The 16,783-nt window shown below is 42.6% G+C and overlaps 1 protein-coding gene across 1 annotated transcript; it reads left to right on the forward strand.

The window, feature by feature from the left end:
• Positions 1-2,914: 2,914 nt before the first annotated feature.
• On the forward strand, positions 2,915-15,966 carry LOC147692012 (transmembrane protein 272-like). Its single transcript, XM_086936719.1, has 6 exons — positions 2,915-2,955; positions 4,856-4,985; positions 5,426-5,471; positions 8,286-8,348; positions 10,945-11,124; positions 13,823-15,966. Exons 2-6 carry the CDS (start codon positions 4,953-4,955, stop codon positions 14,041-14,043), a joined length of 543 nt encoding a protein of 180 aa, XP_086792845.1. The 5' UTR covers positions 2,915-2,955; positions 4,856-4,952; the 3' UTR covers positions 14,044-15,966.
• The last annotated feature ends 817 nt before the right edge of the window (positions 15,967-16,783 follow it).

Raw genomic sequence — 16,783 nt, forward strand, 5'->3', positions numbered from 1 at the left:
GATGCCTTCACAATTTACTGTAGGCAATTATATACGCCATTGCTCGTTGTACGGATCTAATTTTGATGACCCATCTATTTTAAACTTCTTGAGTTTTGAACTTGCTGCATGGTCTTCTACCAAAGTTGTCTGTGGGGACTTAATATACATTTGAACTCCAATTTCGACCTATATGGCAATGCCCCATATCCTGGTAGGAAGAGCAAGACATTTAAAGCTTTGCGGGGGCTTATTTGTGATCACGCCCTGGTAGATGTCTGGCAAAAATTGTGCCCATCGGAACCTGGCTATACTTTCTTTTCAGCTCCCCACAGCAAATTTGTTTGGCTAGATTATTTCTTTATCTCAGACCCAATTCAGGAAGTTACTAGCTGTGAGCTTCACCCCAGGTTAATCTCAGACCATAACCTGTTAATATTCCAAGTACCAACTAACACTTCTAGTCAAGCAGTGACTGCAACATGGCCATTTGAGCGCCAATTACTGTTAGACCAGGAATACTGCAGCTACATGGCAAATCGGATAACTGACTTTTTTAGTAGGAACAGGGGAACAGCCTCTGAGTTAATTGTCTGGGGCGCTTCAATGATTGCACCTAAGCAATAATGTTATGTTCTTCTTGCATGTTGCATAAATTGTGCAGAGTGAAACCCCAGGTTGCACACCCTCTGACAACTGATATTACTGAATTGGAGACAAGAATTCTCACAGTAATACTGATCACAAGAGAGTCCAAAAGGTAGCGCCATTCATGCCTTGGAAATAAGAGTGCTCCCCCATTATAGAGCCATACCCACAAAAAATGAGAGAATTCACTTTGCGCATGCTCATACTCCTAGTAAGCGGCACAAAAGGGGGTGGTGATGGACAGAGCATCTGAACCAATCAAATACTCACACCCAGTCAAAAGATCTGGATTTGATCCATCACCGTTCTTTAGCCCACTCTGCCACCCCAGTTCAGACATGGCTATATGCAAATCAGCCTTGACCCTGTGCCTCATGGGAACAGTCCAGCCCGAACTGCCAAGCCATGCCACTGGATTCAAGCAAGCCGGGCTGAAGACGGCTGTAATGCCAGAAACCGGTCCTCGGTAGCTTGTTTCCGGTCCAGGGAAAGCATGGCTTGGCAGTTCGGGCTGGACTGTTCCCATGAGGCACAGGGTCAGACTGATTTGCATATAGCCATGTCTGAACTGGGGTGGCAGAGTGGGCTAAAGAACGGTGATGGATCAAACCCAGATCTTTTGACTGGGTGTGAGTGTTTGATTGGTTCAGATGCTCCGTCCATCACCACCCCCTATTGTACCGCTTTTGGCTGCCATAAGGGTGGCAGGGTATGCTCAGACGTGAGTCCCCTGCTCACTTTGCCACTGGATTCAAGCAAGCCGGGCTGAAGACGGCTGTAATGCCAGAAACAGGTCCTCGGAAGCTTGTTTCCGGTCCAGGGAAGGCATGGCTTGGCAGTTCGGGCTGGACTGTTCCCATGAGGCAGAGGGTCAGACTGATTTGCATATAGCCATGTCTGAACTGGGGTGGCAGAGTGGGCTAAAGAACGGTGATGGATCAAACCCAGATCTTTTGACTGGGTGTGAGTGTTTGATTGGTTCAGATGCTATGTCCATCACCACCCCCTTTTGTACCGCATACTCCTAGTAAGGCAGCATTCAAATGTGAACCAGAGGAGAAAATCTAGACGTTGATCACCCATGCATTGCCAACATCCTAGTGTGACTGTGGGGTGCCCTTAAAGGCCCCCCTCACATGGGTGCAGTCACATCTGATGGCTGGGCACAGGGGCACTGAGTTTGTGAGTACTTTTTAGCCTGTGCACACAGTACATAGGCATAGGCACCCATAGCTCTAACTCTGAGGGAGCTTGAGGGCCTCCAGATGGTGAGGATCAGTCAAGGCCAGCACCCTCCCTTAATGGGAACCCTAAGTTGGTCCTAAAACATAAGAACATAAGAACTTGGGTAAACATGGTGCTCAGGGACGGCTTTAGCACTGGTGACGCCCTGTGCGACAATCATTTTTGGCACCCCCACACCCATGACCTCCTCCTCGGTTTCTCTCACTACCACCGGGCAAAAGTGCCCTTCATCTCTCCAATCATGTTATTGCTAAATGCAGCTCCCCCCCTTGAGGTCAGGGCCCCCTCTGCAGGTCAGCGCCCTGTGCGGCTGCACCAGTCACATTACCCTAAAGCCAGCTCAGCGCTCTACTCTATGATCATCTCCCATATCCCCACTTTGAAAAGAGGCGATGCATTGGGAGGGACCCTCTTCTCTCTATGGTGTTATTGACGACCACCATACCAGAGTAGGCAATACATTACAGTATTCGAATTAGTGGCCATACCACCTCTTGTCTGAACCAAGGACATTGTGTGTAGGTTTTAAATGGGAATTACAGTCTCCAGTGCGCTGTGGTGTAACAAATGGCATTACATGGGCAGCTCAGAAGGAAGAAAACCTACCCCCAAGATCGACAAGAATATAGAACCCCTGATCATCCTGCTTCTTTGCTAAAAGCCTTCATTTCACAGCTGGTTCTATGTCACTCTGAAAGTTTTGACCAGAAAGTACAGAATTCGAATTTAGCCCTTGCTTGAGAAGTACGAATGTGCTGCTCATGTTTCACGTGTCGGTGGGTGATGTAATTAAGAATCCATTGTTTCTAGGATTTTTTTGTACCTAATCAATTTGCGGAATTTGTCCTGGTCGGGCTGATAGTATGAACGTGGCTTTCCTGTTTAACATTCCTGATTCAGTATCCCGCATGTTTCATTGTTTCCTTGCAGGTGATAAATATTCATGAGCTTTCGTGTGGGGTGTGTGCCGTTAATTACATATTGGGCAATGTGGCAGCGGTGCTATAAAACCTCTTTCGAGGCACACACATTTACCAGCACTGAAAGAGCCCGGCACCTTCTCTGCCAACAATCCTCAGGAAGGTAAGTGCTTGGTTGTACCCTCTTGGTCTGCGGAGGGTAGGGTTGCTGCCATGTTGGGATTTGAAGCTGCTGTAAGATGGCGACTGTTGTAGTTTTCAACAAACTACATTTGGAATGTGTACTATTGTTGTGTTGAAAATCTGATGAGACGATAATTGCGTGCTTAATTTCTATTTCCAAAGAGTAGAATTTTCCTGAGAGTGTGAGTAAAACGCCCTTTCTCTTATTGATCTGTAATATAAATGGAAGCACGTGCTATTTAAATGTGTTTTGAGGATATTCATGTGAATTTTTATTCCAAGATTTTGTAAACCCGGTGAAGGCAGTTCCTATCAATCTCGCGGGTAGGATTAGTTCAGAGTTAGAAGTAGTGTGTCTAGAAAAGTGACTAGTGAACTATATACTCGGTGTCCCTAAAGATATGCAGTGGAATCTAAGGAAATCGGCAGGTTCTCAGTCTAACCCAGTGTCTCAAACCTAAAGCAGAAGTATACAGACAATTCTTTCCCACGGTTTAAGGTGGTTTGTATCTAATTGAGTCAGTCATTTCATTTCATTTTGGTACTTTATTTCGGTCATAGTCCATAAAAGTAACAATTCATCAGTGCAAGTACAAATGCATCATACCGTAAAAGGATAAAACTAATTCAGGATGTGTTACATTCTCAGTAACAGCATTAGATTGAAAAAAACAATAAACCCAAACAGTGCAATGTTATACTTTGATATCTATAGAGTAAAAACAATTCATTTAAAATGGATGAATTACTACTCAAAAATAGCACCAGTTAAGTAAAACAATAAAACCGTACCATACATTAAAGTACATTTGAGTCTGACCAGTCAGAGGCCTAGGTACTGCCTACCAAGGGTCCGCCAGGTTGGTTGAAGTAGTGACAGAGAGGATTCTGCTCTGGTTGGGCCAAATTTTCTTGAGATAATTGCCTACAGAGGAACTTTATCAGAGGACGCATCTACTCTACAGATCCTCCAGGCTATCTTATACTGGCGGGCTACTTGATAGCATAATAGGGGGGCTAGCCAGCTTTTCCACTGTTTGTAGTAAGAAAGAACAAAATAAGGATGAGATGACAGACATAAACATGGGTAGATGGAAAGAAAGAGGAAAGAGCTGGTGGTCGGAGGAAGGTTTCAAGAATGGAAGTAAATGTCGAAAGATATAATGAAGAAAAGGTGAAAAGTAGGATGGAAGGGTGAACGACTGGATGGATGGAAACATGAAAGATTGGGTACATGGAAGGGGACAAGGATAGATGGAAGAATGAAACGATCAACAGATAAAAGGATGAATGGCGGGAAGGATGAAGACTGGGCAGATGGGGCAGATTGTAAGGATCAATAGGAAAAGAAAGGAAGGATGGATGGAAGGATGAATGGATGGGTGATTGGATTAATATATACACGGGGAAAGCATGAATTTATGAATTGATGGAAGGAGGATGAGAAGGTAAACAAAATTCTCCTAAGGGCAGGTTTGCTCACTTGGCATGCTGGGTGTGATAAGAGTTATGGTTAAAGTGGAGGTAGTTTCATGTTCTAGTTCCTCACTGGAACCTACCTCCACATATTTTGGTAGTTGATATTTTTTGCTACAACATTCTTGCAGCCTGATATTTCTTTGGTCGATATTCTGACAAACAGGTGAAAGGAAAAGTGAGCAAGAAAGGTAAAGCAGGCTAATGAGTGAAAGAAAGAGGCAGAATGCAGCATAAAACAGGGAAAGAGCACTGACAGCAAAGAAAAAGAGTTCAAGGGAGCCAGAAGCGGGATGGCAAGGGAGACCAATAGGAAGAAAGAGTGGAGCTGAGCTAAACAAAATACCTCATACAAAGCTGTGCATTTGGGATTATCAAACAAATTAATCTTAACTTTTCTGCAGGTCGGTCAACAAGAAAAACGGTCAATCATTGGCTCATAAGGACATCCTTGGTGTGCCGTGGGACTGAATTCGAAGAAAGCCGACAGACAACAGAGTCATGGTCCAAGACAGAGTGCATCAGGACTGCCAGGTAAATAGACAGGTGTAAAAACGTAGAAACATCAAAAAGTATCAATATGGCATCAATAAGGGCTTCTAGTATACTTGAAAGAGAAGATTGGAAGTGAGGTTCTCTCTCACATCCACAACATTCTTTCTTGGCTGAGCAAGGGCAGATGTGATGCTCACAAATGCCAATATTAAACCCAAAGAGGACCTATGGTACAGCATGAGCACACACACATATCTCAATGGCAAATTCATCTCGCTCTTTACTGTTCTTTTTAATTATCATTTGTATAGCGCACCATTATTGAGGCTTCGTAGCGCATTTCAGTAGTGACTCTTCATGGTTAAAGGCAGCATGAAGGCACGCCTATCACAGCTCACTGCTAGTACAAAGCAGACCCAAAGCTTAAATGCCAAGCTTGATCTCAGTTCTAATGCGGTCACTGTCTTATGTTTGCACAGGACACATCAGTCAAGAGTTGCTGTTGCTGTGCCGCTCAGTGTTTCAGTGAGTATTTGATTATTTACTGCATTTCAATTAACTAAGGTTATCTTTTTTGGTGTTGGACATTTCTTGGTGTTTGATGGTCGAGTTCCTCTGGAAATCCTTCTATTTGGAAAAATAAGTTTCTCACAAATGTACATTAATTAGGTCCACCTTTACGCCTAGTCACTGCTGAGCTTCTCCATGAATGGATCACTGATGGAGTCTCCAGCCTCATCTCCATTCATGCCTTGACATACCATGCGGCACAAACATCTTCACAGATGACCGGCCATTGCAGTCTCCAGGTCCCTGTGGTTTTGGGGACATGGAGCAGTATTAACCAGAGTGCCTCAGGGGTGCAAAGGGCATGTGTGCCAGCTTGGTGCACCACGGGACACTTTGGTATTACAGAAGGAGCATCAGATGCTTCTGCGGCCCATTCAGTATTACAGAGAGCTCTGGCGCACATTGAACACCAGCGCTATCATCAGAGGGGGTTTCCTCATGTGCACGGAGGCGTGAATCCATGCAAATGAGGGAATCACTTTGCCTCCGCGCCCTATTTTGGACGTAGACTAGAGGCAAACATTACTATAGGAGGCACCTGCTAAAGGCAGCCTTCTAGAGGGGAGAAAGGGGGTCCCATGGTCCTCACAGACATCCCCTTGTAGTCACTCACTGCACCCACCTGCAAGGGGATCTCTCACCCCTCTTGAAAGGGCAAGCGGGTGCCACCTGCGCAGCGAAACACGGAGCGGCTTTGAAGCAGCTGTGCTTTATTTCTCTTGAATGCGCTGCCCTCAGGTTAGCACTGGTTCACGGCTGCCCTGGGGGCAGAGCATTCATGGAAATACTGTGCAATATCCCTGTTTGGGCATGGCACCTGTACTTAAAGGTACACCATTGCACAAAGAGGGAAAGCCACCATATTTGTTATATGGGCCCAGATGTACTATGGGTTGAATTTCAAGGCAGTTGGTGTTTGTACACACCGAACGCCTTCTTACCATACCTTCCTTTTCCACTGTAATAGATATATTACTCTTGAGCACAAAATCAACATTAGGTAGCATTTGCAGAATCCTGTCCTATTGACATCAATGGGGCAGGTTTCTGTCTGCGAATGGTGCAGAATGGTAGGGATGGGGGACTGAAAGGGACAGCGGACCTCATCTTGTCCCGGCCTTTGCATTCTTAACCAACATATTTTATCATTCTACTTCCTGCGCTTTAAAAGAACAGGCGCTGCAATCAAAATATAGAATACGCATTTGGCAAATGCCTTGCTGGGTGCCTGCAGCAGTACCTTGGAACTCTGGTGGCTCCGCATTCCCAATAGCCCACATTGGCAAAGTGGAAGATGTCCCTCAGACACTACTTCTATGTGAATGGATACCACTGCTTTGGGTGTTAGTATTCAATCAATGATTTACAGAAGTTATTTGATGAGGCTGGGCCTGGAAAGAAGGGTGTTTTCAGCTGGTTAGCTAGATTTAATGATACAAAAGTTTTGAACTTAATGCATAATGGGGTTGGGAGCCACAGAGGAGCCCTGAAGATAGGGATGATGTGGTCACACTGAGGTAGGTGGTTGTATGGAGCATTGGCTTCTTGGGGTGATGGTGGAGTCCATTATGGGCCAGATTTACAAACATTGGGAATATTGATTTCCTAATTGCGATTTCTTTTAAATTGCAATTATGAAATTACTATTCCTAAGGTGTGAAGTTTGTTGAGTTTCAATTAGCGACACCTAATGGGCCGTAAATTGTCCTACCTCATAAATATTAATGAGATTAGTCACAGTTTGCGACCCATTAGGAATGATAGCCATCACAGGGATGGTTTCCTGCTAGGGTCCGCAGACCCCCTTGTCTGTGATTGCTTTTGATTAAAGCAACACTTTTTACTTTGATATGCAGCCGTTTAACTTTATGAAAAATGGGATGTTTCAAAAGAAAAAAATGAAACGCTTAAAATTCATTAAGAGTAGGCAGTCCGGGACCACTGCCTACTCTCAAAAAAATATTTGTGTTACGTTCTCAAAGGGAAAGTGGTCCCATAGTATCCATTCCCATTTAGAATGGGTTACTACCAACTTTGAATTGGTGGTACAATATTTATGTTTTGTGAACAAAATTTGGTTCCAAAGCATTATTACATATCACTGCGAATCGCTGTTTGGAAGGGAAGCCCTATACACCCCCCTTCCAAATACCGATTCGAAAACCAATCTTACGATTCAGTAACAACTTAGAAGAGAGCTCTGGGGTTTCCATATATATAATCTAAAAACGAAAGGCACATATTGAGTTGGATACCTAGACTTCCCTTGAGAGGGCAAAAAGGTAATGAAACCTAGAGTGAAACGCGTGGAAGAAAAAAGATTTTACATGAGTTCTTAACTTAAGAAGTAGAGTAACAGTATGGTATGAACTTTTTTTACAATTGTAAATTATAATTCACTGCTGAAAATAGGAAAGAGCAACAAATATGAAGAAAAAAATGCTTTTGAAATGAACTAAAAAGAAAAATCACTTGCTGTGTGACTTGAAACGTGTTTCGTCAAGAATTACAATAAGTAAAGGACTGAGAATTATAAGACAGGAAGAGATGAGAATTATAGAAATAAGTGGCGCCCGGATGGCCTTTAAATCAGCTCTGTTATTGATGCTAACCTGTTGTTGGCGAGAAGGTGAGGTGCTTAGAGACTGAAAGTTTCATTTGAAAGTTGTTTTTTTCTTTATTTAACTTTCCTAAATAGCTTCTACTTTTAGTATCACAGATGAGTAGAAGTAGGCATTTCAGAGATTGATATGTTTTCTTCTTTTTCAGAATGGCTTCTTGGTCTAATGTCACTTGTTTGGATAGCACTGAGCATCGCTGAGATTGTCATTGGTAAGATCAAATGATCTCATTGCCTCCTTGTACTCTTTCGTCTCCCCTCCACCCTGACATATGCATCCCTTTTTCTATCCTCTTTTCATCCCTTTTTCCAGTTCACCTCATGAGACTAGGAGATACCACCCCTCGAAAGATTATTTTATGCTGAATGGATACATACTTATAACCTGTTGACTAGTAATGCCTTATTTGGTGTACGACATGTGATTTGGGCTCTACCTCATAAACTAGGAAATGGTCGATCTTTGTTCATCTCTTTTAAGAAAGATTTTATTAGAACTCGAGACAAACTGTTATGACACTTTGGTTTGTGGTAGATTATTAAGTCCATGCTACACCCCACCAAGGGGTTATCTCTAGCGACTGGCCCACTCCAAACTCTCAACCAACTAGGGCATTCTTAATTTCTCCCTACAAAGGAGATATCTCTGGACTGTAGGCCATTTGCTATGTTTTGAAACTCAATAAATACATGTAAAGTAGTCTCTGTTGGCAACAGGCCCAAACAAAATCTCTGGATAGTTCTTTTTTAAATACCTCTTTTAGCCAAAACCCCAATGAGACTCGCCCTTCAGCATTTTTTTTCTTTTGGAAGAACAGAACTGCAAGCACCAAAATGCACTGAGACAAATGCATGAGGACTTAAATGTTTCCCCATAGCCTAAAGAGAGCTGTCATAGTGAATTAATTGAGTGTCTCTTAAAAATAGTTCTCACCTCCGCGACTGTAATCCAAAGGCAAGAGGTTGAGGGAACCTCTGCCAATATTCAGGATGTGACTCACCTCAGCTCTTGAAAGTATTGCAGTTAACTCATCGGAAGGGAATCATGTTGGTTTCTGTATTTAGATTTAACCAACCTAGGCATAAACTCCACAATTTTCATAGGATAGGATTTTATTGACATTCTTGCTATGACTCTGCTGATAAGCATGAGCTCTTTCGTGTCACATTTTTGTGAGAGCTCTGATGTGTGACTGCTGGTGTTATATAATGCCTCACAACTTATAATTGAGGCAGTTATGTGAGTCATGGATTGTCATGTGATCCCAAAATGATCTGATGAGTTATAAGAAAACCTTTAAAAACTATCAAAATAATAGATTGAAAGAGTTAGCTAGAACATGAAACTGGGCGGTAGGAAGAGAGAGTGAGAATGTGAGTGAGAGGAGAGAGTGAGAGACAGGGAGAGAAAGAAAGAGAAAGAGAGGGTCCAATAGAAATGATTGATTGGAAGAGGGCTAGAATGAGAGCAAAAGAAAAAAGCAAAGGTGGGGATGAGGATTGAAGAAAGGGAGGAGAAAAGAATGAGAAAAAGAAGGTGACAAGGCACAGGTGGTCTAAAAGGAAAACCAGAGTCAAGTCAGAAGGTGTCTTAAATCATATGTTTTAAGCCCAACTGCTTTAGGCCCCCATTTCAAGTTCATTGCTTAATTCTGATCCTGTGTAAACTAAGGGATGGGGATCCTGTGTATGTTTTAAACATACCCCCACAGTTTTCCCTAATGGAATAAATTAAGGAAAATGCCTTTAGAAATACCAAATTATGTGGAATTGTGTGTGCATACAAAACAGCGCTGAATGGAATGCTTGAATTACTATCAGGCACTGTAATCACTCAGGCTGCATCCCAATCCTTCGTTATTTTGCACACAATGCCTACTCAGTTCATACCCAGCTATATGCAAATCAACCTTGGCCCTGCTCCAATAGGAACAGTCCAGCCCGAAATGCCGAGCCAGGTCTCCCCTGAACTGAAACACAAGCAAACCAGAATTCGTTTTGCTACTATAATATTTTGCGATGTTACGTCTCCGTTGCAAGATGAAAACTATGAAGAGGAGGCATTTACCATAACTATCCGTGGATAATGGTATTACCAAGTGTGGTAAATGCCTTAACTGACCTAACTTGCAAGGATATCCATAGTCTTTCATCAACAAACCACACAACTGCAAATCCCAGCATGGTTTTCTCTAGGAGTGTGCTTATTGTCTAGGAGGACTGCAGCCATACTGTCTGCATTATATACATTTCATTAGAACATTGCTATGTTGGGAGCTCCATTGAAAACGATGGAGTGCTCTGGGTTTATGATGGCTGGTATAAGCCTGGAGCACCAACATTCCAATGTTTCTTTGTTCACAGCTCTGGCTGTGAACAAAGGCTTCAGGAAGCCTGAGGGGATTCCAATCTCCTCACGCGCCCAAAAGACTTTGTTTTTTTTGTTAGAACATTCTGCCCTCTAGTGGCAGAATTTTCTAATGGCCTTATTGACCTTCGTAGCTGGGCTATACCGGCTATTAAAGTCCCTCTCCCTTGTTAAAGGCCTTTGCCTTTGGCTCGGGCCTTTAAAGCTCGAGATGGCCTTTAATAGAGGGTATAGCCCTCTACGGCGGGCTATAAAGCTATAATAAGACCTGTTCCTTCTATCAGGTGAGTCTGGAGTATCTGGCAATTTGTTATTTCCTGGTAAAAGATCAAACTAAATAAAAGCCACCCTACTGAAGATTCCTTTGGCAATTTTTAATTGCTCTGTAATGCAACACCTTCTGTAGTTATTTCACTGATCTGTTGTTTTCATACTCACAGGTTCTGTTTATCTGCAACAATGCCCAGCGCAACGCTTCATCCCTATCTACCTCATCGTCAATGGCGTCACTGTCATCGTCATGTCCCTCCTCTCTATTGTGGCTGGACTGAGGCCAAATAAGCTCGTCTATGCCATCCTTGCGCTGTTGAGCCTCTTTTGGTTTGCTTGGCTTATCGCAGGTAATACCTTTACTTATGTTGTACAGTTCTAGGGAAGGTTATTATTAAACGATTGGAAGCTATCAATCACAAAATTACTAATGAAATTAGCAGTCCATTTGCATGATAATTTATAAACACAAAGTGCCATCCATAGGATGGTGGATGATGAAATGGCTTTAACATGAGAGTGCACAGCACAACAAGTCATTTACAAGATAGTGCATGATCATGAAGAGGTGGGTATATTGATTATCATGATGAATATACTTACAGATAAAGTGACCTGATAGTCTCCTGTTTGTGAATGGCTAGTTGTGCAATTTATTACCATCACAACATAAAATACCCACCAGGATTAGAATGTTTGGGCAAGGTAAGAAAAGTGATACATTCTATATCTGAGTAAAAAACTCAGATTCACTGTGTACTTTTTATTTAAGAGCACTTAAAGTGGTTGCTAAAATTGAGCTAGATGTAATTTTTTGAAGCATTGTTTAAAATATGATATATGTGTCCCAAGTCAAATTTCCTGTGGTATATTGTTCCATGAATTGATTCCAAATACCTGTATTTTCCTGCTTCCAGATCTCTTATTATTTGCATTTTATTGACGTTATTTACATAGGGTTTATGTAGACCCAGAGGTTATCGCAGTGCTTTACATGGGCAGACATTTTGTACAGACAGATGCAGCTTTAAAAAAAGGTCTGGTTACCTTATAAATTGGGTGTGGGCAGGTAAAATCCATAGAAGAAAAATCTTTGAGATCTGCATGGATTGATAGGAGGTGCTGTGGATTGACCAGGAGGGGACTTTGGGTAGTGAGAGAAGTAAATGGAGAAGGTGAAGCGTTTCAGTTCTTTTGTGGGCAGTGGAGTTTGGCACCTGTCTGTTTCTCAAATCCTGACACCCTCATTCAGTTAATATTCAATGGTCTATAAAGGGAGACAGGTACATATTTATTTACGCCTTGACTGGAATGGAGGAACCCAGCATCAATCACAACTCGAACATAAGCACAAAACGTGTAGTTCCTCCGCAGGCCCTGGCGGTGAGCGAGTCAGAGTTTGCGCAATGGGCTGAATTCCGAGTTGTATGGAGTTTACAGCACTCACTAATTACCAGGGGCAATATAGTCCACACCGTTCATAAAATTTTGACAAGCCAGATTTAACAGTTGAAAAGTACATTATTTATCATGAGATGCAGATTGTGGCGTGTTAAGCCAACGTGATCTACTGGGCTAGAGTGAGTTTGTTTTCCCAAAACAATTGGACCAGGTCTCTCCCATACTGGCTGAAGCTTCCAGGCAGCTTTTCCAGCACAGAGATGAAAATTCTATTCAAAGTTGTAAACTGGAGTTTACCATCAGTTGTAGGCCAAGCTCTGCGATAAAGGGAAAAACGGCCTATCCTACTCAAAAAGTATTTCAAACAGAGCCTTACCTTACTCACCACTGATAAAAAGCCATTTTAACATACAAAATAACCTTAAAGTTTCGGACTTTTATCAGTAGGGTCAGAGATTGCCCCATTGAATGAAAACACCTGAAGAAGGACTTAGGAGAGATTTTCTTTAATCTGTGACACATCTCACTTAGTACTGCTAAGGTGCAACCAGTTTTACTGTAGCCGCCCATGACTGCTTCCTGGGATTTCCTGATTGCGAATAATTTCTTTGCCAAAAAGGTTATGCTATCTAAATGCATCCTGATGCTTTCTGTTATTTCCATGGTAAATATTTAAAGTGAAATGTTGCACGTATATTTTGTGATATTTAATGTTTATGGGCCAAATGTAGGTAAAATCCAATTTGCAAATCCTTAATAGCGAATTTTACTGATTCACTATTAAGGACTCTTAAAATTGAATATAGGTAGGAATCGCTAAAATATATGGGAATCCTTAATATTCCTTAATAACGAATCACAAATTGAGATTCGCTAATAAGGAATACCTACTCATTCATTCCTATGGGCTTGGAGGAACATAGGAATGAATGGGAAGATATTCTCCATCTGCGATTCGTTATTAGTGAATCGAGATAGCGGGTGCTATTTCAAGGGTGCCAGGGTGTCAAAAGGACACCCTGTTGCACCCCTGAAATGTGCATGTGTGCACATGTGGCGCACATACATGCCCTAAGGGCATGAATGTGTGCCACAGGGCACTTTAAAAAAAGTAAAAAAGTGCTTTTTTAAAAAGAAATCGCTAATTTCTACTAATTACTACCAACTTGAAGTAGGTGGTAATTAGCGATTCATTAAGGCTAAAGTGCACTTTTTTTGTCCTACTTACATTGCATTTAAGGAATCGCAATTTTCCGATTCCTTAAATGCAAGAGCTCGCTATTTGGCCACCTACATCTGACCCATAGTCCTCAATTCCCCCCCTCATGCGTTAGAGGTCTTTGGTGAAATAGTTTCATGTAAATCGAATATACTGTATCTTAAAGCTTATATCATATAACTGTTTAACTGAAAGATTCATAGTTTAATCATTGGTATCAATGTACCTTCTGGATAGTACATCTTATGCCAGGAAAAGAGATTTATACACATAAGTATAGTTTTAAGTGACACATGGTGGCTATTGCACTTATGGGTTTTGTGGAAATGTGGGTTAGTCAAAAAGGTAGGATTATTTTAAAGATGGGTCGGCAAGGATCTGAGATCAGTGTTGGGGATATGATAAATGTCTGTTTTTTCCCCCAACAGGGAGCGTCTGGACTTTCCCGCTGTACCCCAACTACACGAACTGCAACAGAACCGTTTACCTATTTACGTTCTCCATCTTGATCATCCAGTGGATCGTCCTGGCGCTGTCCCTCCCCGCGATCATTGTCAAACTTTTCTCCTCTTTCCTCGCTTGTTCTTCTTGTTCCTCTTGCTGTCTTTGTTCTCAGTGCTCCGCTTGTGTTTCCTGTGTTACTAAATGATGAACCTAAGCCACCAAAATCCTTACATTTTATTAGAAAACTTACATTTCCATGGACTATTTGCACAACATTGGCTCAAGAAAGAAATTGTTTATTTTGTAAATTCGCAATTGCTAAATGATGATTTTTGTTGCACTGACAATTACGGAACACCTTTCCTTCTGACTGACACATCACCTAGACACCAGGATGATGGCCCAACCCTATTATTATTAGGCACATTGTGTAACAATAAGCACCACATGATGACCAAAGGTTTAGTGAATCCTGATTTTGCACAAAAGCAGGATACATGTAGGGGTCAAAAGTAAAACGTGGCTCTGAGAGAGTGTCACTGACAAGTGTGTATAGCTCCAACAGAAAACATGGCATGAACTCAGCCGCGGCCCGTGCAGGTAAGAGTGCTGGGGCCGGGTGGGGGAGGAGGGGTAGTTCGACAGATGAAGACAAGGGAAAATTAATTATTTATTTCATTTTCCCTCGTGGTCATCTGTCGAATCCCACCCAACCCGGCCCCACGGCCCCACCATACATACCTGCACGGGCTGCGGCTGCATGAACTGTTTTTCCACTTCTTAATTTACCTGTGTTTGAACATCCTAGAGACACAGAACTTATAGATTTACTGGGTTTGCTGTTGTTCCATTTAGAGGGTATGTATTCCAGCAATTCGTACTGCATTCTTCCTATTGAAGGAGGATTAATACTGATTTATATAAGTTTGCTCCCTGTCACAAAAAAGTAACAGGTGTTGCGATTCAAGATATTTTACTGACTACAAAGTCAGTAAACTCTTCACCAAGATTTGTACAGGAAATAATGTTTTCTAGAGTAGTTTTGTTAATTGCCGGTACGGCACATAACAATGAGCATAAGTTGGTGCACCAGAGAACTACCATGTTAAATAATAAAAGATTACCAGCTACGGCTCACAACAAAGGTTTTTTTCAGATCATTATGATGATCCTAGACAGCCAACATTTCAGGAAATTGAAAAAAATGGTGCCACACTGTTGAAATAGTGTAAAATGGAAGTGTTTGTTGGAAAGAGAAGAAGGGTGAGGTTTACTAGGGCTTTATGCCTGTGCAAGCATCCACAAAGTGGCGCATGCTATTTACTATTCAGAGCAAAAAGTATGTTCCAATGGAAAGGTGAATGTTACAGATCACACAAACTGTGGCTTGAAGGTGGCATTACTAGGCTGGATCAATGCAAGCATGCACAGGTTCTAATGCCAAGCAGGCGCTATGAAGCTCAAGACCAGAATTTGTCTAGTAGAAGAAGGCTCAAGCAAGGTAACATTAGTTTTTTTTTCTTCAAAACATCATTCCATTCCATATGGAATGCAGTGCACAACACATATCCCATGCACTGGAGCCTTACGAGTTTGTTTACACGAGGAATCCGTTCTGGAATGGTATGTCTCCAGTATTAACCCTAAGCTAGACAGTGAACACTCACTGATGTACCATGAAGTGACTCTGTGCGTCATGCAAGGCAGCCAGGCCTTTGAGATTCATCAGACAGAGCAACAACAGTTTAACCCCTTCACTGCGGCGGCTATTCCGCCGCAGTGCTAAGGGGGCAGGACGGAAGAGCGGCGGGCCCATGCTGGTGATGGCTAGAAAAAATGGTTAGGGGTTCTGCCCACCTCACCCTCCCGTACCTGAGCAGGAGACATCCAGGGATGAAAAGGTAGAAACAAATGGTACTGAAGGGATCAATCCACTTTTAATTTTCAAACAAGAAACAATTAATTATCTTGTGATTTACGAATTATACATAAGATGAGTATATATTAATTCATATACACATATATGAGCGGACAGCAAGAGAGGCACAACAAATAACAATCTATATACAACACATCACATGTACATTATATACAAATATACAAAACATTTACAATATCAAAAACACTTCTCTGTACCCTCACGACAAAAAATATATAGAAATATATATACACACCAATTTACATATGTACCTCTTCTTAAATTGGCTTGGAGTATACAACAAAATGGTAGTCCCAAAAACAAAGCACCAGGGGGTTAACACATCAACCCAGCCTACATTTGTGTTGGTGCACATAGGAAAAAATCAAATCTTCCTTGAATTTTAACAGGGGACTCCGTTCAAAGCAAAAGGTGTTGACGCAGTCGCGGTCGCGTTTCAGCCAGATGATATAGGCTTCATCAGGACATGGGTACTCTAATCTTCACAGCCCTGGCAAAACCTAGGGCAGGAGTCGCCGGCCAACCACACAACCACCCAAGAGGGTGGGGAGGAACCACCGTCTCGGCTCTAGTCTCGAGAACTCTTATATCTTCACTGTGTCCGCCCAAATAGAGACAAAGTATATCAGAAGTGGTTCAAATCTCACGGTCTTCCTTCAGTTTCCAAAAGGGGGTCGGTGGCACGTTATTACAGTGCTTGCTGCGGCGTCTCTCCAGTCAACCCACCAGGAACCGCTCCGTCACCAGCGCCGGTTGCGCTGTGCTTATGACGGAGCGGTTCCGTCATGGCCCCGCCCGCTCAATAGAACGCTCAGCGCAGGCGCGGAATTCGCGTCACGCATGAGCGACGGGCGGGCCATGACGGAACCGCTCCGTCATCAGCACAGCACCACCGCAGCTGATGACGGAGCGGTTCCGTCATCAGCAATTAAGGGGTTAAGGCCAATGCTTGGTCGATTCGAAAATAATGTGGGTGCTATGCTGCGCTGGGTGAAAAATGTGTACA

The sequence above is a fragment of the Lissotriton vulgaris genome, chromosome 9 (assembly GCF_964263255.1).
Source record: "Lissotriton vulgaris chromosome 9, aLisVul1.2, whole genome shotgun sequence".
NCBI classification, from domain to species: Eukaryota; Metazoa; Chordata; class Amphibia; order Caudata; family Salamandridae; genus Lissotriton; species Lissotriton vulgaris.